This window comes from Saimiri boliviensis, chromosome 9, assembly GCF_048565385.1.
Source record: "Saimiri boliviensis isolate mSaiBol1 chromosome 9, mSaiBol1.pri, whole genome shotgun sequence".
Taxonomy (NCBI): domain Eukaryota; kingdom Metazoa; phylum Chordata; class Mammalia; order Primates; family Cebidae; genus Saimiri; species Saimiri boliviensis.
Window position 1 is genome coordinate 7,898,110 of NC_133457.1, and position 22,481 is coordinate 7,920,590.

The 22,481-nt window shown below is 39.2% G+C and overlaps 1 protein-coding gene across 1 annotated transcript in view; it reads left to right on the forward strand.

Annotated features, from left to right (window-relative positions):
* COL6A6 (collagen type VI alpha 6 chain) overlaps positions 1–22,481 on the forward strand; it is a 108,632-nt gene that overhangs the window by 55,523 nt on the left and 30,628 nt on the right. The window contains exons 24-31 of the mRNA XM_003925092.4: positions 5,599–5,661; positions 10,086–10,148; positions 10,889–10,939; positions 12,621–12,656; positions 14,086–14,148; positions 19,369–19,431; positions 20,546–20,581; positions 20,701–20,737. Of these exons, the coding sequence (XP_003925141.1) occupies positions 5,599–5,661; positions 10,086–10,148; positions 10,889–10,939; positions 12,621–12,656; positions 14,086–14,148; positions 19,369–19,431; positions 20,546–20,581; positions 20,701–20,737 (412 nt within the window). The remainder of the gene's footprint in view (positions 1–5,598; positions 5,662–10,085; positions 10,149–10,888; positions 10,940–12,620; positions 12,657–14,085; positions 14,149–19,368; positions 19,432–20,545; positions 20,582–20,700; positions 20,738–22,481) is intronic.

Below are 22,481 nucleotides of genomic sequence, written 5' to 3' on the forward strand. Positions count from 1 at the left end.
AAAAAAAAAAAAAGAAAATCAGACAATAAAATACAAATTTCAGTTGAAGCCAAAATTATTTTTTAAATACTTATGCATTCTTACTGAATGAAACACTAGCTGGCTTGTACAATATCAAGAAAGATTGGAGTTGTTAATACAATTTGGAGTGCAGAGTAGAATTTCTCTTTGTCTTTCCAAAGCATAGCGTGGGGGTAAATGACATAGAGTCTGGAGCCAGACTGCCTAGGATTGATTCCTGACTTTGTACCTTACTAGCTGTGTGACCTTGGGGAATTTATGTAACCACTTTGTGCTTCAGTTTTTTACTGTAATATAAGGGTCGTAATAGTAGCTACTTCATTGGATTGTTGTGAAAATTAACAGATTTAATATATGTAGAGGCTTAGAACATTACCTGTAGTCATAAGCTCTATGTGTTTACTATATTGTATCGACATTACCTAATTTAATGGGAGTATTTTATGTTCAAAAGTCACCATTCCAAGAAAGGCCATGATAATAATATAACAGTATGTAATGTATAGCAATCAACAAGTTTCATTATTCTTAATAGGCTAACTTTGGTGGTCTCTTAACCATTCCTTTTACTCACTTGACAAACATTTACTAAGTGCTGCTTGTGTGGCGGGCTGTATTCTAGGATACAAGGATGAATCAGGTAAAGACTCTAGCCTCATGTATACCCAGTCTCATAAAGGGGGCTAATACTGACAAATAATTGACATGTGATTTGCGGAATGTTAAAAGAGAATTACACTCAAGGTAGGTGATGGGGTAAAGGATGGAGTTAAACGAGGTAAGTGTATTAAGTTTTGCTAAATGAGCAGGTGTTTTCCGGGTAACCAGGGGAAAAGGCAGGCATCCAGAAAGAGGACAGAACCAAGCTTCACAGAGCTAGGAAGGTGAGTTTTAGGAATCACAAATGGTTCAATATGGTTGGAGTACAGAATGCATGGGGAAGTATCAGAAGCTAAGGTTAAGAACTAGTATTGTCAAGCTTGACGTCTCCAATGTTTTGGGGTTGTTTTCGCATGAGCCCACCACTGGATGGCCTCTTGATTTTTGTTTTCTCAGACTTAGCTGATATCTAACTTTTAGAGAAGCTGAGCATTTGATCTCCTTGTCTTGTTTCCCACCTTGATATTTGTTTCTGGTGAGTTTTTGTACAATATTACCCCCATGCGAATAAAAAGAAGTGACAAGGATTCCTTTTAAGTGTGGGAAGACCCTTTACCTCTTCTACCTGCCCTGCCTTATCTAATCCAAAGTCAAGGTGTCCTTGGCAATGCCCCAGCCATTAATCCCCAACTTCTAAGTGTAATCTCTTCTGATAAAGGGCTAAGCACAATTTTCAAAAAACATCAACCTCTAAGTACTTCTTTCCTATCCTTGCTTAACACTAAAGCAGTTGTGGTTGCCAAGGGCTCTGTAACTAACTCTCAACATGAGAAAAAGACCCTCAACCAAGTCCTACTTTTGGAGGTTTGATGTGGCCCCAGTCTTATGCATCAACTTTAGAAAGCCACATTTTTAGAACTCCATTCTGGGCTAATTCAGAGCAGCAGACATAGTGGCTGGGACTTTAGTCTTTAGCGTCAGATACAATTAGGTTCAATTCCTATCTCATCCTTTTACTAACTCAACAATTTGGGTGTAAATGTCTTGAGAAACTGTTTTTGATCAGTAAATGGGATTAATAGCAGGCATCTCATTGTGTTGTTGTGAGAATTGAAGACTCTATTTACCACTCAGCACAGTGCCTTGCACAAAATATGAGTGCTCAATAAAAGGCAGCCATTACAACAAGCCAATGAAGATTTGATCTCTAGCTAATGCCCTTCCCCTTTAAATGCCCTAAGCTTCTCTTGACACTCCTTAGCTCTTCTTGATCTCAAATCAAGTAAACTCTTTCACTCTTTGATATATTTCTTAGGATGATAAATTTTTTTTCTTTCCTTTAGAAACTACCAGTGTAGTTCCTTATCTAACCTGCAGTAGTTGAGTAGGTGATTTATCTACATAACCATTCACTGAAGCTTGCGCCCCATTCACTCACTTCATAAACCTCACTTTGGTGCTTTGCAAGATCCCGCATAGGAAACAAAATCAGGTTTTCTGATTCTCTAATAGCAAGGTCCTGTATGTATCCAGCCATCTATTCATCCAAGATATTTTTTATTTTGAAAGTTCTTAAAACAGGATAATCTCTCATTGTGCTTGTGTGTGCTTGAGGTAACTACACATGAAATAATCACCCTAAAACCTCCTCTGATTCAGAATTTATGTTCGCATGAAGAATGGAGAGTAGGCTTCTAGGCAGAACTTCCAATTTATATATTGTTTTCCAGGAAAATTAGAATCTCTCTGCTTCTCTGTGAAGTATATGAAAATTTTATATGAGAAACCAACAAATTAAACACATTAGTTCATCCCTCTTGAGAATCATTCCTGGGTAGACAAATGAATGGATTGATGGGTTCTAGGTACTCTGCGATGCTCCAGAGATATGGATTAATAGGATGTGCCCATTCAAGAAGTATACAGCCTAGTCTCTAAGGAATGAGAGAGAGAAATACGCTAACAATGACATATAGAATAGAGGAACCTGGGGTACAAGCATGAGACCCAACACAGCCAGGAAGTTCAGGTATTCTTCCTAAAATGGTGATGGTAAAGGTAGGATTTTTCAGAGGAGTGAGATTTTACCTCTCCCTAGAGGGGAAAAAATGGGCCAGCTAAGGGAACGATTTGCATAAGCGTGGCAACGGAAGACAAACCTTAGATGAATTGCTTGCTTTGATGTGCCTGAACATAAAGCAATGAAAGCAGTCACAGAAAAGGAGGCTCCAGAGGCATGCAATACCAGCACTTTGAGGTATTTTTGCATATTAAACAGACCTTAAACTTTACTCTGAAAGATACTCAGAATTTCAGACAAAGCGGTAACATCAGCCTGGCATTTTTAATCTCTCTCTAAAAACGGTGGAGAATGGATTAGAGAAAGTCCTGGCTACAGTTAGGAGAGCCAGAAATTTAGGCAGAATGCAAGATGGGCCTGTGAAGGCAAATAATGGGAATGGAAGAGGGAGGGGTACAGAAAGTAGACAGATTCTGTGGGCCTTGCAGCTGAGGGGTTTTGAGAAGTGACATAGTGGGAGGGTCCAGGGTAATTCTCAGGTTTCTGGCATGAGTCTCAATGGTAGTAAAGGGTAATAGCATTCCTTGAGGAAAAGAATATGAGCCTGGAAGCATGATTTAGGGTAAAGATGGTTATTTTGAGAATCCATTTCTATTGGATGTCCCATGGGCATTTTATTTTATTATTTATTTATTTAGAGAGACAGAGTCTCACTCTATCACCCAGGCTGGAATGCAGTGACACAATTATACTCACTGTAGCCTTGAACTTCTAGACTCAAGTGATCCTCCTGCCTCAGCCTCCCAAGTAGTTGGCACTCTAGGTGTGTCCTGCCATGCCTGGCTAGTTCTCGTGAGTTTTGTGTGTGTGTATGTGTGTGTGTGTGTGTGTGTGTGTGTGTGTGTGTGTGTGTGGTTGTTTGTTTTGTGGCATAGAGTCTTGCGTTGTTACCCAGCCTTTTAATATATGACTCTGGTGTTCAGTTGAGTGGTTGGGACTGAAGAGCATGTATTCAGGAGTCATTGTGTAGAAGTGGTATGCGAATTCATAGGGGTGCCACTCAGGAAGAGGGGGTAAAGTGAGATAAATGAGGTCAGACGATGGAGCCCAGGGGCACACAGAATTTAAGAGGGTCATAGAATATGGGGAGTCTTCAAAGGTTAATGCGAGGAGGCCGGAGAGGGGCCAGGAGGACCATGGTGACTTGGTGTGACAGAAGTTACAGGAGAAGCCTCAAAGAACGCATGATCAAACTCGAAAAGGTCAGGGTGAAGAAATGTCAACTGCACTGAACACGAAAGTCAGAGGAGTTAGCTCTGTGTAGTGCTGGAAGTAAAAGAAGGGAATGGGTTGAGAGCTATCTATGGAGGGTGACAGTATTGAGAATGTTCTTTAAAGATAAAGGAAGGGGGAGACATAGGGTATTGTGGAAAGATTATTCTCTTTGTTAGTAACCAATTTATTGTTCAACAATCCTTCCTATTGGAAAATTTTTTATGTCCAATGCATTGCTTTTTAAAATGTTTAAAAGATGAAAATATTAATGTCACAATATTTTTGTTCTGAATGCAATAAATTTGCAAGGATCATGCTCATTACACAGAGGTTGGTTTATTTACATTTACATTATAACAGCCATGGCCAAAAAAATTGTGAAAATAATTTCAGTTCACTGGGATTGGGATTATTTACAAATGCCAGTAAACAGTTTTATTTACAAATGCCAGTAAACAGTTTTATTTACAAATGCCAGTAAACAGTTTTACCGTGTTCAGATATCCCAAAGGAGAAATCTGATTCCAAATGTGTTTGGTTTTTTTTTTTTTTTTTTTTTTGAGACGGAGTTTCGCTCTTGTTACCCAGGCTGGAGTGCAATGGCGCGATCTCGGCTCACTGCAACCTCCGCCTCCTGGGTTCAGGCAATTCTCCTGCCTCAGCCTCCTGAGTAGCTGGGATTACAGGCATGTGCCACCATGCCCAGCTAATGTTTTGTATTTTTAGTAGAGACGGGGTTTCACCATGTTGACCAGGTTGGTCTCAATCTCTCGACCTTGTGATCCACCCGCCTCGGCCTCCCAAAGTGCTGGGATTACAGGCTTGAGCCACTGCGCCCGGCCTGATTCCAAATGTTAATCCCAGAGAAAGGCAGTTGTATCATCTCTGAACTGGTATTTCAAAATATTCACTCTAAAGCTGTTCCAATGAAATATGCTTTCTAGAACACTGGAGGGACTTCCATTATGTCTAATAACTTTTCCATATAGATATGTGTTACCTTTATCTGTTTAAGTTTTGCTATGTTCTTCAATAGGATCTTAAGGCTTTTTAAATTGAGGTTTTGCATCTTTCTTGTTAAACTTATTCTAAGCATTTACCGTTTTTTTCTTCTTTTGGTAAGTGGGAATTTATTTACATTTACTTTTCTAACTTATCACTAGGAAAGAGAAAATTATTTCAGAATATTTATCTTATACTCCCTGAATGTATCTTATGAACACTGTTTTTAGTAAAGTTTCTTGGACTTTCTAATATACATATCATATTCTTTTCCAATAAAGCTCATTTTGTCTTCCAAAGAATGTATTCTACCAAAAGACTAGTAGGATTATAGTTCAAGGCAAATGTCATTTGGAATGGCTTCTTCAAGTGTTAGGCATTTTAGCAACATCTGTTCTTAGAGCAAAACAGAACCCAAAATCACTTTGGAAGAGGAAGACTCACAAGGGAGCACAATTCTTTAGACAACATCTGGCATGAATCACTTTCTGAATTTTCTTGTATTTACTAGTCTTTATTTGATGGTGGCAATACTTTTTTCCAGAACAAGAATTGATAAAGCCACAACTCTTCTCCCTTCTGCGGTTCATTTTCCTCTTATAAGAGACACAAAGGCTTTCAGGGAAAGTGGCTTTATGTTTTGCTGCATTTGCAATCCCAATTTTGTTTGTTTGTTTCAGGGGCCTCCAGGACCCGGAGGAGAAGCGGGAAATCAAGGCCGTTTGGGAAGCCAAGGAAATAAAGTAGGTCACATTCTTTATACTCACCAAAGTTGAGGTTTTCTGCTCGAGAGACCTGTGTCTGGTTGTATTAGCCAGAGCCCTTTCAACACAAACGACAACACATCTCCTTGCCTCTAATCGCTGGCTTGATTCTTAGAGAGCCAGCAGCCTCTAAGGACATGGGTGTGGACCTGGATGAGATCAGGGATTCCAGCTCAGCCTAATTTGAGAGGGGAGGGATACACCCAGCTGGAGCTGAGTGATCTCGGGGACCAAGGGATGTTCTGGGGCAGGCTTTCCTTTCTCTTTTCCAACTACCATTCTTTCTTTCCTCCATTCATACAAACCTTTGGTAAACACCTTTTAAGACCAAGGCCCTGTACTGAGCATTCAGTTGGGCTGAAGAATCAGCTCCAGGAATGAGATCTTCATTTCTCTCATTGAGGCACCCTCTGTGCTTAGAATAGTGCCTGGCATGTAATGAGTGCTTAGTAAATATTGAATAAATGAATTTGTGGGTGGCATGATATATATGACATGAAACCAACCCCAAAGAATCTAGGATATTGTCATAACAATCTATGACATAAAATAGAGACAGGGGCTAAAATGGAGGTTTAAATACCATTATTAGAAGTATTTCTTGGACGGGAAAAGAGGCATCATAAAGAAATACAAACTTTGAGTAGGGCTTAGAAGATAAAAATTTTAGCAAGCAGAGAAGGGAATATGGGAAACTGTAATGAGAAGAAATCTTGTGAAGGGAGGGACAAGGTTGGAAAGTCGTGAGAGAGAGGAGGTATCTAGGCATGAAAAATGATCATGTCATGATGCAAGTCTGTGGTGACTTTATTCAGTAGCCAGTACAGTGTTATCTAAAACTTTTGAATGGAGTGGGTGAACACAGCCAGACTTCTGGAATATTTTAAATAGGCAACTCAGTGTAGAAATATTATGAAGCCTAGGCCGGGTGTGGTGGCTTATGCTTGTAATCCCAGCACTTTGGGAGGCTGAACTCCTGACCTCCTCACTTGAGGTTAGGAGTTCCAGACCAGGCTGGCCAACATGGTGAAACCGCATCTCTACTAAAAATACAAAAATTAGCCGGGTGTGGTGGCACATGCCTGTAATCCCAACTACTCAGGAGGCTGAGGCAGGGAGAATTGCTTGAACCGAGGAGGTGGAGGTTGCAGTGAGCTGAAATCGTGTCATTGCACTCCAGCCTGGGTGACAGGCAAGACTCTGTCTCCAAAAAATAAATTTTATGAAGCCTGAGAGATTGAAAGCTAGGAGAACAGTTGGTACACCCTCAAAGTCTCCAAGGCAAATAGTGATTAGGTGACTTAACAGGGTGAGACTTAACTGGTGATGATTCCATAGAACTCTTCCAATAGGAGACTGAGGCAGAGAGGAGTGTGCTAGATGACTTGGGGGCTTCGTGCATGAGTGGTAACCCCATCACAGACACAGGAAACTCATTAGGAGAAATTGGTTTAAGAGTAAAGAACATCACTTGCGGGACAGAGAAAAGGGTTTAGGTCTGGTTGGAGATGTAAATTTCAGAATTATTTGGATTAAAAATAACTCTTGATGATGCCTCTTAGTAAGAAGTACAAGAAAAAAATAAGACAGTGAATTATTAGGAAGGAAGGAAAATCAACAGAAAAGCACACTGGATTCTGAGAAGAGTTCAAGAAGGGGAGGTGAAGAGTACCAACTGATACAGTAAAGTTAAGGAGGGTAGGAGTGGAGAAGCCACTGTATCTGGTGTCTAAGACATTTTAAAGAAGTTTCATAAGTGCAGCAGTTGAGAGAAATGGAGACAGACTGCAAAGCACCTAGAAGTGAGTGCAGAGAAAATACATAAAGGGCTGAAAACTACTCTTTGGAAAAACTAGGCCTTTAAAGGGAAGAGGAAGACATTAACTCCTCATACTGGCAAGGTCTAGGAAAGGTTGATGTGGGATGTTGGTTTGTTTTTAATGGCAGAAGAGACTGGCGTGTTTATAATCAGCGGAGAAAACCAGGGAGAAAAGTGGAGATTGAAAATGTAAGAAACAGTAGACAGAGTAGATGATTAATGGAGAAATTTGACAAAGAGGATGAGCTTGAGGGCATAAGAAAAGGGGTTAACTTTGTACTGAAGAATTGCTCAAGGCTGATATAATCGAGTCCAGCAGTTGAGTGTTGCGAAAACAGTTCATTGGAGGACCTAACACAATATGTATATGACAAGAACAATCAACTGCAAAAAGAAGGGACTGCTGTGGCATGTAGTACAGCAATATATGGCATGTAATCAGGAAGTCACAGTTTGGAACAGAGACAGTGCTACCTTCTTGCTCCCCAAGAAGGCTATGGAGAAAGTGGTATCACTGGTAAAAATCAAGTTTCTCTTACCGGGGGTAGACATAGATAAAGGAACCCTAGAGCTGGCGAGAGGTGACCGTGGGGAAGTAGATAAACAGAAGGAGGGCAGCGGTGCCTTAGAAGATCCTTATTAATAATAGAGACTTGGTAGGAATAGTGGGGGTCAGGAATTTAGAAGGCAAGTGCCCCAAAGAAAACCCAAACCCTCTGAACTGCCCCAGGATGGACTGGGCACTCTAGATTCATGATTCACTGAGAGAAACCTCAAACACTTACCCCTTCCTTACTTCAGTAAGTTCACATTTCTGGGAGGCAAGCAACCTTGCAGTTAATCCTGGGCTCGACACCTGACTCTACCAATAACCAAGCACATGGCCCTGGACAAGCCATATGACTTTTCCTGTTTCCTTACTGTGACGCAGATGTGAAATTTTAGTGTGCATATGAGTCAGCTGAGAAGCTTATGTAAAAGCACATGTTGTTGGGCTCCACTTACCAGAGTCTAATCCAATGGAATCCCCAACATACATTGAGAACCACTGTCCTAAAAGGCACCAAGGCAGATGATCGCCTCCTTCCCTTTCATAGAATCCTATTCTTTATCACTCCCAGAGTTCAGTGTTGGTGGTCCCATGTCCATTGGCCCTTCTTATGTTGCTTTTCTGTCCTTAAAAATGATTTAATGATTCTTTACCTCTTAAGTGTAGGTTGTACACACTTTCACACTCTTTCTTCCAAAGAGTACAGTATAGAGGGGGAGGGAGATGGTGAGTAACTTGGCATTAGGGAAACTTGACTGCCACTACCTCAACCAGAAGATAGAGGTTAACATCAACAGTGATGTCATCTTGATTGTATATACCAGGCGTCCCCAAACTAGGGCCCACGCCTGCGGCCCCTTGAGGCCATTTATCTGGCCCCCCACCGCACTTCAGGAAGGGGCACCTCTTTCATTGGTGGTCAGTGAGAGGAGCACAGTATGTGGCGGCCCTTCAATGGTCTGAGGGACAGTGAACTGGCCCCCAGTGTAAAAAGTCTGGGGACGCCTGGTATATACCCTTAATATGATGTGATGAGAATGGCCTTTTACCTGTGTGATCTTCCTCCCCCAAACCCATAAGCCCAGTCTAATCAGAAAAACACTAGAAAAACAGCAATGAGAGACATTCTACAGAATGCCTGGCCAATACTTCTCAAAATGGTCAAGGTTATTAAAAAAAAAAAAAAAAAGTCTGAGAAACCGTCCAGTCTAAAAGAGCCTAAGGAGACATAACATATGAATCCTGGATGGGATCCTGGAACAGGAAAAGACTATCAGATAAAAGAAAAGAAAAGAAAACCTGAATAAAGTCTGGCTTTCGTTAATAAATCAGTATTGATTCCGTTGTGACAAACGTATCGTACTCTACCAATGCAACTAGTGTAATACAACGTTACGAATAGGGGCAAGTTGATGTGGATATGTAGGAACGTTCTGTACTATGTTCACAACATTTCTGTACATTTGAAATTATTTGAAAATTAAAATTTTCTTTTTATAAAAAGGAGTGAACTCCCTCTGTAAACAAACCCATGCTGATTTCCCATGTAGGTGAACTTTCCTCAACATAATCCTGAGATGGATTAATAAACCACAGCAGATGTTCTACTAGTCAGAAGTTAGAAATTATTGCCAGGTTGTCATGCTCCCTTGTTTATCTTCATTCTCATTCAGTATCTTAAAACTAGATTAATCAATCTGCCATTTTTGCAGGGACCAGATGATTTGCATGAATCATCCTGGAAACAATGTTGTTAATTTTTTAAAAACATTACAGAGCTTTTCTGTTGACTCATTTTCATGGCATTGAGCTGCTGAGATGGCAACTTGTGCTAAACAATAAATCACGCTTGCTGAGGCTTCAGTGATCAACGGAGGATACCTCCCTGGCCAACAACAGCACTTCCTCTTGTATCGCTTGCACAACACGCAGTTCTAGGCACCAACCCATTGCTGTGTGTGAGCCACACAGATGAGCTGAATTAGTTCAATCACTTCTCATTTCCAACCTAAAAACACCCTCTCTGTTTAACAGGGAGAGCCTGGAGATCTGGGAGGAAAAGGAGCGATTGGTTTTCCTGGTCCTCGTGGCTTACAGGTTCGTATTTTGTCACTAGTTTTTATCTGGTTCTCGGAATCTTTTAGTTCAGGAGATACATGGTGTGTTTCTCCAAAGAGAGTTTTAAGGATATCATCTTGATGCAGTTGTATAATTTTCTGGAAATTGAGAGATATATTGTCCTCATCTTAGTTCCTTGGCCAGGCTTCCGAAGGTGGCCATTCCCCAGGTGCCATACATCGTGGCCAGAATGCTCTTGAAGCCAAATAGTGACACTTGTCTTCAGCAATCCCATGACCCCTTTTCCGGCCTTTCTTTTTATCAGAGCCCCTTCATCAAAAACCCATTCAATCCTTTCCCCTTTGCTCAGGGTTTCTGTAGGTATCAGACAGTAGCCAATGCTGGGGCATTTACTTTTTGTTTTTGTCTGGCAAATCAAAAATGGTATTAAAATACAAGTGTTATCCAGGAGAGGTAATACTACTATCTCTTCTTACTAAAAAATTATTATATGCCTGATTTTTTGTTCATTTCATCTTCATAGCAACACATGAGGAAGTATAATTATTATTCTCCGCTTACAGACGAGAATACCAAGGGACAGTGCAATTGCCTTTAGTATGACTGTCATAAAATGTCGGTGGCCTGCCCCAGAAGGAGGATCCTACGTCCTGGTTTTTCTTTATCAAACCAGAAAGGTGGCAGTCTCGTCCTCTTGAGGAATAAGCCTGCCTCTATCTGTAGTCTGGGATGTTGGTAATCAATTTCTCTGTTTACAGGGCAATGATGGCAGTCCAGGTTATGGTAGTGCTGGACGTAAGGGAGCAAAGGTAAGTGACGTCTGGTGGAAGCTGGACATTTTCCATTTATTTTTTTGTTGCTTATTTTGTTTGCTGCAATTAAGAGAAAAAGGGAAGCAGGGAATAAGGCAGGCTTGGACAGTTAGAAATACATTTTGATAATTTATTTGCTGATATCCCATGAGGAATGTGGTAGGAGAGAAAAGAATGTGGTGGTTGAAGGTGCAGGCAACAAGTGAAACTCGAAAATACATTTTCTGTTCTTTGCAGTGATGTGTGGCCCAAGTCTGACTTGTTCCAGCCTGAACAGAGTATGTAATCTTAGCAGCTCTATGCTTAAGTTTACTCAGGGAAGTGCTCCAGAATTAGGCTGCCTTTTACCATGTTTGCTTTAGCCATTAGTGAGAGGTTGTGCAGGAGTTTTCTAAATGTACTGGGCCAAGCAATAACTTAAAAATAAAATTGTACATTAGAATAATAATTTTATATTGTCACTGAATATTTAGGAGGCTGGAACTTGAGAGAGAAGTTTACAAAGACCAGTGATTTCTATATGCTAACAATTACCACTAAGAAGTCAGAATGAGAAAGATCCCATTATAATTACAAAATGCAAAAATCATAACATGGTTAAGGATATCATTTCTGCAAAATGTTTGAGATCTTTGAGAATAAATTGCTGAGATAGAAAAGAGAATTTCAATAAATGGCGAGGCATTCCAAGATCTTGTTGGAAAGTCTAAAATAGTATATAGGATCAACATAATTCCAAGTGAAATTCCAATGAGAATAATGCAAGAGACTGTTTGGAAGAATAAAGAATGAAACACTAGAACTTTCTGAGAAATAAAACAAGTGAATGAGAGACTTCCAGTGTAATGTTCATTAGAACAGAGAACAGTTAATATTCCATTATATAATCCCTTAATATCCCACAAGAAGGGAAATATTAAGTAGTCTATGGCATTGGAATTTAGCCACCCTATAAAATGAATGTATGTGAAGTTTATAATTATGTAAAGAAATTATGTGACGATTTCAAGTAAAAATTTAGAATATACTCAGAAAAACCTTTATCTCAATTGCATTACGTTGCATTTTAAAAAGCTAAAAGGAAATATGATAAAATATAATCATTCTGAGCAGTAAGATTTTGGTGATTTTTCTTTCTATTCTTTTGCTTTTATATGTGTTTGAGGATTTATTATAATCAGAAAAATGGACTTTATTTTAAATTAATCATGTACTTTTTTATTTAATAGGGATTATTATAGCTCTTCAATTATATTCTTTGAACAAAGTGAAGTAAACAGAGGACCCTAAAATGAATGATCATGTTTAGACTCTCCATAGGCTTTCTAGATTTCTCCATTGAAATCCATTTTAAGATCATCTCAGAGACACATGGCCAAATGAACATCTATGCTGTTACATGCATACAAAAGAAGGAAAGCCGATTTGCAACTCTTCAGATGTATACTTTTAATCACCTAGGTAGTTATAATATATTGAAGAAACCCTTAAGTACTTTAACTTATAAATTAAAGTTTGTTTCTCAGATACTGCTATTTAGCTTCCAGATTTCAATTGTTTTGGCCCTTTCTTAATTCAGAGGCATCAAAACTAAAAAGGGCAGCAGGTAAAATGAAAGTCAATGTAAACCTCACTGGGTGATATGTGCCTGCGTTAACGTGCCTCCTCTCCATTACAGGGACAAGAAGGATTCCCTGGGGAAGGTGGACCTAAGGTACCGTGTGCTTCCTAGTAACTAGAGATGGGCGTTATGAAATATATCCTGGGCCAATAGAAGAACAGTTGGTGATAAATAAATGTCCTACCTTTGTGGAGGGAAGAAGAAGGAAATAGACCAATTTTTTTTTTTTCTGATAGTTTTTTTTTTTTTTTTTTTTTTTTTTTTGAGACGGAGTTTCGCTCTTGTTACCCAGGCCGGAGTGCAATGGCACGATCTCGGCTCACCGCAACCTCCGCCTCCTGGGTTCAGGCAATTCTCCTGCCTCAGCCTCCTGAGTAGCTGGGATTACAGGCACGCGCCACCATGCCCAGCTAATTTTTTGTATTTTTAGTAGAGACGGGGTTTCACCATGTTGACCAGGTTGGTCTCGATCTCTCGACCTTGTGATCCACCCACCTCGGCCTCCCAAAGTGCTGGGATTACAGGCTTGAGCCACCGCGCCCGGCCTTTTTTTTTATTATTATTTTTAAGGTTATAGATGTGTTTAGGAATGTAAGACAAAAAGTATTTCTAGTTTTTAAATTAATATGAGAAGATAGAAAAATTCACCTTTCAAAATTTTTTTCCTAAAATTTATACCTTCCCCCTATCATATATATTTTCTCATTTACTCAAAGAAAAGTATAATATAAGACTAGGTGTGGTGTCTCACGCCTGTAATTCCAGCACTTTGGGAGGCTGAGGCAGGTGGATCACTTGAGGTCAGGAGATCGAGACCAGCCTGGTCAACATGGCAAAACCCCATCTCTACTGAAAATACAAAAATGAGCTAGGAGTGGTGGTGCACGCCTGTAGTCCCAGCTACTCAGGAGCCTGAGGTGGGAGGATCACTTGAATGTGGGAGGATCAGTTGAACCCAGGAGACGGAGGTTGTAGTAAGCTGAGATTGCTCCATTGCACTCTAGCTTGGGTGACAGAGCGAGACTCCACCTCAAAAAAAAAAAATATATATATATATATATATATATATATATATATAATGTAAAAATCCAAAATGGTATGATTTCACGTGGCTCAATTTTCCCAATATGTTTATAAATCATCTTCAAATAACTAGTTAGCAATGACATCTTCTACCTTGGAGATTTGGACATACCGCTTTTTTTTAGAAACCCTTACTGAACTCAGTAAACGCCAGGTTCTCTGATAGAGTCAGAGGATAAAATAAGCGAACAAAGTACACTTCTCCAAAGAGCCAGTGGCTAGTGTTGTCACTGGAGAGACAACAAAGTGAAACAATGCTGATGCAGTGTGCTATGTAGAGAGTTACATCAATGGAAACACACATACCCTCACACTCTTCCAAGAAGACTGTTAAAAATGTATAGCAAAAATGTCTTCATGGAATCAGTTTAAAGATGCAAATACCTTAAATATATATGTTTGATTTTAATAACTATTTTACATTAATTCATGTATTTAGGGTGAGACTGGGGACCCTGGTGGTCCAGGAGAGACGGGGCCGAAGGGAACTAGAGGCACAACGGTAAGCTTCTTAGATTCCAATTGCTGACAACCTCACTGCATTAGGAAGTCCTCCTTCATACATTGACAATTTGAGTTGTCTTTTGTTACCAGTGACTTGCATGTCTTTTCTGTTAAGGCAAACTTGGGGAAGGGGAATGGATAGATTATTCATCTCTCAGTGCCAGTGTAGAAACAATGAACTGTTGGCTTTTAGTATTCAAGTTCACATGTTCTAGCTGCCAGGTACCATACTTAACACTGGTAATAAGATTTTGTAAAAGAAATCCCTGTGATTCAAAACAGTGTTTACACTGCCAAAATGCAGTTAGTTTAATCCTGTCTCCCTGGCAGGTTTAGTGCAGCCTAACGCCCACTGACATCTTGTGTTCACTTTTCGGGTTTCGTTAATCTACTTTTAATGCGATATATGCAGAAAGGTCCTCTTCTCATTTAGCCCAAGGATGTTATCTCTTGAGCTTTGGGAGAAAGTTTGTTTACTCTGTAACTGAGTATGTCTTTATTCTGTGGAGGGGCTTAGATATTATCACCTAGTGGTTTGAATCACTTAGAATAAATATAGGTCTTCAATACAGTTCATCCCGTAGGCTTGCCTTGGGTTCCCCTGGGTTAAGAATGGTTTCCTTGCATTTGCTGACTCTATGTATCTTAGACTGTGTATAAGTGAAAATGCTATTTTTGTTTTCTAAAACAGAATCTTAAGATAATTGTCTCTTGATACAGACATCATCTTTTTTCTTCAGAACAGCACTGATCAGGCAAACTGGTCTTAGTTTATCATGTCAATTAGCAAGCATTTTAAAAGCCTGATAAAAATGTACACTTGAAGTGGTTTTCCAGTTTTGTCTTCATAGCTAATTTGGCTCTGATCTAATTTTGTTTCTGCAAACTGTAATTTCTTTATGTTTAGACATTGCTTATGTGGGTTTTAGGGGTTCAAAATAAGGAAACTCCTCTTTTTTTCTCTCCTCCCCCTCCTCTTGCTTCTCCTCCTCCTATAAAGACTGCTTCTCAGCTATAATTCTTTTCCTTATGCTTGTTTTTGGATGGCTATTTATTAACATGATGTTCTATAAAAAACGATGAAGACTGACATAATTAGAAAAATAATTGGAAAAGACTTTCAAATTAATCCAGATGTCATCTGCACTGAAGTGTCTCCAGATCATTTATTTCCCTTGGCTTATTAATGCAGTTTAACCTTGAACATCAGAAGCACGCTAACAAGTTCATGGTTGGATCCTTCCCCACAAAGGCACATTAATCATTTTAAAAGACAATACACTAATGGGAAACATAGAAACTTTTTCTGTTGGCCTTTGAAAATACTTGATTTTTTTGTTGTTCTCCATTTTGGGCAAGTATCACTTTTTGTAACTTCCTCTTTTCACCTATCAAGCTACTTTTTCCACCTTTACATGAGTGTTTTTGGATTTGAAGCTGAGTCATTGAAAAATCCAGATTTTCCCTCTGAAAGAGCTGAAGTTCCTATTGGAAGATTTTGGTAAAACTTCAGCTTAAATTCTGAATGCCTCTTCAGTTCTCTTTGAATGGCTGTACTCCTTTAAATTCTCTACATCTTCACCTTGATTTTTCTTAGGAAACATTTTTTAAAATTTTGTCATGATTTTTAATCTGTTTTGTGTATACATGCATATTTGTATGCATTCTTTTTTACCACCTATACAAATATGCACATAGTTTAAAGCATGGTTTCTCCATGTCAACACTATTGACATTCTGGGCTGGATGAGGCTTTGTTGAGGGGTTGTGCTGTGCCTTGGTACCTACCCACTGGATTCCAGCACCAACTGCCCCCTGCCCTCCTCCCTCCGCCCCCAGTTATGACAATCACAAATGTCTTCAGACATTGCCATACGTCCCAGGGAACAAAGGGAGGCAAAATTTTCTCTTGCTAAGAACCACTGGTTTAAAGAGTCAAATAACAAAGTTTTTTATGTTAAAAAAAAAAATTGCTTCACCCCTCACTCACACCCATTTCCTTCTCCTCACAAACAACAGCTTTCACTTCTGAATTTATTTGTCTCAGAATTGACAATATGCCTCTAAATATCATATTTATGTTCTTATTTTTTATTTCATAAATTTTAAGCATTATGAACTGATTTCTTCCTGCTGTAAAAGTTGCTGATGTACCTTTCTTAATTTTCCCTTTATCTAAATTCTGTCTGAAAACATTCAGATGAGGCAGGTATTCTCTGCACCTTAATCCCGACCCAGAGCCTTCCAACCTGACCGGCCTGCTTGGGGTTCCTCTGTGCCTGGTGCCCAGCCACCATACTGCAGTCATCCTTCACCTTCTCCTTTCTCTTTGCCTCTCTCCTCATCGGATCTCTGCTTCTCGTTCTTATTCTCGGACTCCTCCTGTGGGGATTCTTCCTTGTTTCATGAAAAACTCATCCAGTAGCCTGCTAAGAAGGGGTGAATGAAAGGTATATTTTTTGATACAGCCAACATCTGAGAGGGCTTTGTACTACCTTCAGACGTGATTGCATATTTTGCTAGTATAGTTCTGGGTTGGAATTAATTTCTCGGAATTTTGAAGGCAGTCATTCCTCCATTATTTCTAGCTTCCTTTGTTGCTTGGGAGAGTCCAAAGCCATTCCGATTCCTGATGTGGCCAGTGTTCTCTCTCTGGCACCTTATTGCATAATTTCTCTGTCTGCAGTGTTTTGATATTTCCTGGGTTTTATGAGTTGATGTCCATTTGTATCCATTTTCCTGAGCATCAGGTAGGTTCTTCATAGGCGTTAGGAGCCTGAAATATGTGTCCTTCAAAGAAGTGTTGGTCAATTATTTTGATGATTTCTTGCCCTCTATATTCTCTAGTCCCTGTTTATTAAATACCTACTATTTGGTCCTTTAATGTTCTTATTTTTTCTGTTCTATCCTCCAGCTTTTTGTCTTTTTGCTTTACTTTCTGGGAGAGTTCCTTGAGTTTATCTTACAGTGTTTCTCTCATACTTGAATTTTCAAGAGCTTGTTTTTGTTTTCTGAATGTTCCTTTTTTATAGCATACTGTTTTTGTTTCATGATTAAAATATCTTCTTTTACCTTTCTGAGAATATAAATATTTTTCTTTTTTGACCAGCATAGCCTATTTTCTACATTTTATTTTCCTTTCTGTTTTGATATCTATTACTCAGATGTTTAAGGAATGAGGTATTCATATTTAAGAATTGAAGACAAAAAGATTGATTGGGGTCAGGCATGGTGGCTCATGCCTGACATTCCAGCCCTCTGGGAGCCTTAACAGGCAGACTGCTTCAGCCCAGCCGTTTGAGACCAGCCTGGGCAACTTAGTGAAACCTGGTCTCTACAAAAAATACAAAAATTAGCCAGACATGGTGGCATGTACCTGTAGCCCCAGCTACCAGGGAGGCTGAGGTGGGAGGATCGCCTGAGCCCAGGAAGTCTTGGCTGCACTGAGCTCAGATTGCACCACTGCATTCAAGGCTGGGTGAGCCTGAGACCTTGTCTCAAAAAAAAAAAAAAAAAAAAAAAGAGACTGATTGGAAGCTCTGAGAACATGAGTGGGGCTTGTCAACTACCAGTTTCTCTGAGTGAGAGATCTAGCTACTTTCTTTATTTAGCAAACCTCTGAAATCAGTAGGTCTTTCTTCTTTGTCTAATGAAGTTCTCCTGAAAAAATATCTTACAATCTCCTACCTGGAGAGTGAAGGTCTGGCTGCCAGCTTTCTAGGAGCCATACAGAAAAAGAAAGCTGGAGACTCTGACATTTGCTGTACATACTTTGATTTACTCTCCCTGTTTCAGGTACTGTGGTTTTTCAGCTCAGCCTGGAGTTTCACCTCGGTTTTACCTCTGTTTGTTGCTAGGGTGGGAAAAGGGACGTTCAGCCATTGAGAATAGAGAGGCGATTTGGGGATTCGTAAAATGATTTTCAGCTACATCTTTACTTCACCTCTTTCCCTCACCTCCACTTCTGGAGGTTCCTGGTGCTGCCAAATCCTCAGCCTTCTGGGACAGATGATATAAAACACATTGGTTCTTGGCTTTATCTTCTGCTGGCTTAGGATTCAACTTTCTCAGGTCTGTTAAGTCACTTCACATTTGCTTTCCAGACTCAAATTTTATGACCGTCATCTCCTTTCTTATTCTCCCAACATTGTTGTTTTTTGCCTTTAAAAGAATCTACTTACTGTCATCTTAATAAGATATTGGAATGGAACAAAGGTAAAAGCATGTACTCAATCTGGTCTCTTTTCCTGGAGGTTAACCTTTATCTTCTAAATAAAATTATTTTACTTTTCACTCAACCCAGCACACTGTCAATATCATTGGAATGCCCAAAGGATATCAATCATTATTTACCGTTTTATAGGTAATGCTTTTACTAATTAAGTTGATTTTAAACTTCATTTTTTAGTCCTGTAAAAGTTGTAAATTCTGTGGCATTTTGAATGAAGAAAAAGAAATAATATTCCAATTTTTAAACTAAATCCTAGCTTTATGATAAACTTATTGTTGAATGTACATGAAAATATTTCTGATAGCTAGTAAGCAGATAACTGTTATTTTTATTGCTATTATTCCCCATTTCAATATTGCCTATTAATGATTGTGTTTCTGTTGTTTTAAAAGTTTTATATTTCAGTTTTGTTTTTCTAGACTTTTTGCTTTTTGTTTGTTTTATTCAGTTACCTACCATTTCATTTAGATAAAAAGTTTTCCTTTGACCAACAATTCTAGTCCTAGCAATCTTCCCTAAGGAAATAATCAGGATCATGCGTATACATTTATAATGGCATTCCCTATTAAAACAACAAACAGTAGGGACTAAGTACAACCATGTGATGGGATACGATGCAGCTATGAAAAATGATTTTGCAAAAATAATAGTAAGTGAAAATGTCCAGAGATATATTTAGTTTAAAAGGTAACAGAGAAAAGTATGATTCAAATGAATTTTAAAAAGGAATCTATGTCTTAATACAAAAAGAATAAGACAAGACATCAAAATGTTAATGAGGATTATTTTGGGAAGAAGGGAACTGCTGGGAGTATTTTTTCCTTCTTTGTGTTTTTTTGAGAGAAAACTCTCAATTTTCTAAAATAAAAGTGAAATTTTCACTTCAGAATTTTCACCTTTGAATTTTAATTTTTTTAATTTGAATTTACATACACACATACATCCATGTATAAATATAATTTTAAAATAAGTAAATTCTGCTTTGAGATATCTGCTGGGCTTCCAGGAGAGATGGGATCCGCTGGGGAACCGGGACACCCTGGACGTAAGGTAAATAGAAAAGCTGTAAACCACACCAGGTCCTTTTCTACTCAAAAAAGTCAGTGCATGAAATCTTCATTGTACAAATGTGCATGTCTTCTGTCTCTGCTGCTTGGCCACTATTTTCCCACCTTTATGGGGAAGAAAGTACTGATTAAGTATGTAGAGAAGAAAAAATAGTGATTAAGCACATCTCTCGAGAGAGAGGGGAAATTGAAGGAGGAAATCAAAAGTATCTAGACTCAACTGGTATTTCTCAATTATTGTATTCTGTATCTGTCCAATCTTTCTACATGTAATAAGTGATCACTGAATGAATGGAAGTGAAAGGAAATTAATAGTGACTGTGATCAACGTTGCATTCACATGGAACTTACTTGCTTCAGGAGTTGGGGTGGGGCTCTGTTGCATTGTTTTCTTGGGTGTCTCTCTTTGAGAGGAGCCAGACTCTTCCTCTTCTGAAGATGGGATTGAAAAGATGAAATTAAAACCAGTTTCATTTGTTCTTTCTATCCCAAACTCTGACAGATGTATAGATGTGTCTGTGTGTGGTGGGGGGGGAGGGCGGGGGTGTATATATATATTGTTTTGAGAAGGTAGTTGAGATCACCTTTCCGGATGGTCAGTTTGAGTCTGATGCTTTTATCAGCTAAACAATGATGGGAACAGATTAAGGTTCAGCTCTGTCTGCTGTTCAGTGGCTCAGGCAAGGAATGGGAGTCGAAGACCTTCAAACCCCTGCTGTGAAAGCGGGCAGCTGCATGCACGTGGCTCAGCTTCAGCTAGTCCTGAGGCATAGGCCTGCTCCAGTGCTCTGCGGCAAGTGTCAGGCTGTCAGCTCCATCCCTGTAATTCTGGACAACGCTTGCCATCCGGAGATGGACCCAGAGGAAAGTGGCCTCTCAAGGCTTGTGTGCACCGAGCTTGCTGCTTATCATTTGTTTTTCCAGTGTTACCGTTAATTAGGTAATGAGCATCTACCTGCATTCGTTTTTCCCCTCTTACAATTGAATGAGAATAAAACTTTTAAAAGTTATCACTTTCTGAGGCCGATGTTGGTGCACACAGGCTACTGATGTGTATGTCTAGAGTCATTAATACAACGTTTTGTTTGTTTTCCTAGGGTGTGAAAGGAGCCAAAGGCTTGGCTTCATTTTCTGTACGTATCTCCCGATTACAACAGAGTGCTCTGAGTGCTCCATTAAATTTACTTATTTTTCAACTTCAGGGCCTAGTAGTTTGTTGGTTAATTCTCACTGTTTTATTTTTGAACTGCAGACATGTGAGCTCATTCAGTATGTGCGGGACCACAGTCGTAAGTACCCTGCCTAAAATGATCTCCCAAGTTGTTGGCATTCATAGAAGAAAAGCAGAGAACGCTACACTCAGAATTGAGACAATTCACCGGCCGATTTCTTAAAATTAGAGATGTCACTGCATGTATTTTTGAGTCCACATAGACTGGTGACTTTTAACTCCCTCTCTGGCTGCTATTATGTCTATTGAAACCTATGTCAAGCAGTAAGAAATAATCTATTGAGTGCTTTTAATCTAAAGAAAATTGAGATTTGATGTCTGAATTCACCTAATGGTAAAATCAATCCATCAAGAATCACTTGGAACCTTTAAAAAGATGATTAATAACGCCTCACAGTAACTGATAGAATCAAATTCACCTGGTATGAAAGAAGCAGCTGTGATAATAGAGTGTCCTGGTGAGTGGGAGTCCTGATTTTGGTTTATTGTTTGTTACTCATTTCCTGGAAATGTATGTTTGATTATTTTTAGTTAGACTGATTGAGTTGCTTTAAAAATTCATAGTAATATGGGCCAGGTGTGATGGCTCCCGCCTGTAACCCCAGCACTTTGGGAGGTCGAAGCAGGCAGATCACAAGATCAACAGATCAAGACCATCCTGGCCAAATGGTGAAAACCTGTCTCTACTAAAAATATACAAAAATTATCTGGGCATGGTGTCATGTGCCTGTAGTCCCAGGTACTTGGGAGGCTGAGGCAGGAGAATCACTTGAACCTGGGAGGTGGAGGTGGCAGTGAGCCGAGATTGCGCCACTGCACTCCAGCCTGGTGACAGAGCGGGACTCTGTCTCAAAAAAACAAAAAAAAACATACTCTGCCAAATTTTTTTTATCTTTCTCAAAATTTTAAAATCAAAAAGACATTTTGATTTGGCAAATGCTCATTTGAATTTGTTTTAAACCCTTATAACAGCCTCTTCTATCAAAATATGTTGATACCATCAAAAAAATTTCATGTGCAAGATAAGGAGGGAGTTGATGCTTTAATGTGCATCTACAATGCATAATGACTTTCCAGATAACAGTGTGACGGAAAGGAGGAACCGAAAGTTCCCTCCAGACATTTTGGAGGAAGAACAATAAATTAGAGCCTGTTTCTATAGAGAACATTGGTTTCAAAGACAGACATTTAAAATCTTTGAATGCAATGTCTATTGGAACTCTGTCTTCTTGTAGCAGAATGGAACCATGATGGGAATCAAAACACACATATATATATATTGAGTCATGAAGATGAGTTGTTTTGGGGCTCAGTTAGCACGGTAGGTTTTATGACATAGAGACCATGTGAATTATAATCTCAAGGGCAGATCCAAGTATGTTGAGACCTGGTTTTCTAAAATCTAAAGAACTCAATACAAAATCACAAAGCGAAAAGTGGGTACAAAGGTATTTCAAAAGCAAGAGTTATTTAGAATAAAAAAAATAAATCACAACCATTAACTTTTGCATATTTTATAAGAGTATGTGATTGTGTAAACATCATGGCTAGGGTTCGTCCCAGGAGAGGCCTTGCAAGGCGCCCCTGCAAGAAAGAAGTCTGAAGCAGTGTTGTCCAATAGAAGTTTCTGCAGTGATGGAAGTGTGCCCCTGTAATGTCCAATACAGTAGCCACAAGACCCATGTGGCTTTGAGCGTTTCAAATGTGGCTAGTGTGACTGAGAAGCTGAATTTTTATTTAATTTTCATTAGTTTAATAGCTGCATGTAGCTTGTAGCCATATTGAACAGTATAGTTCTACAG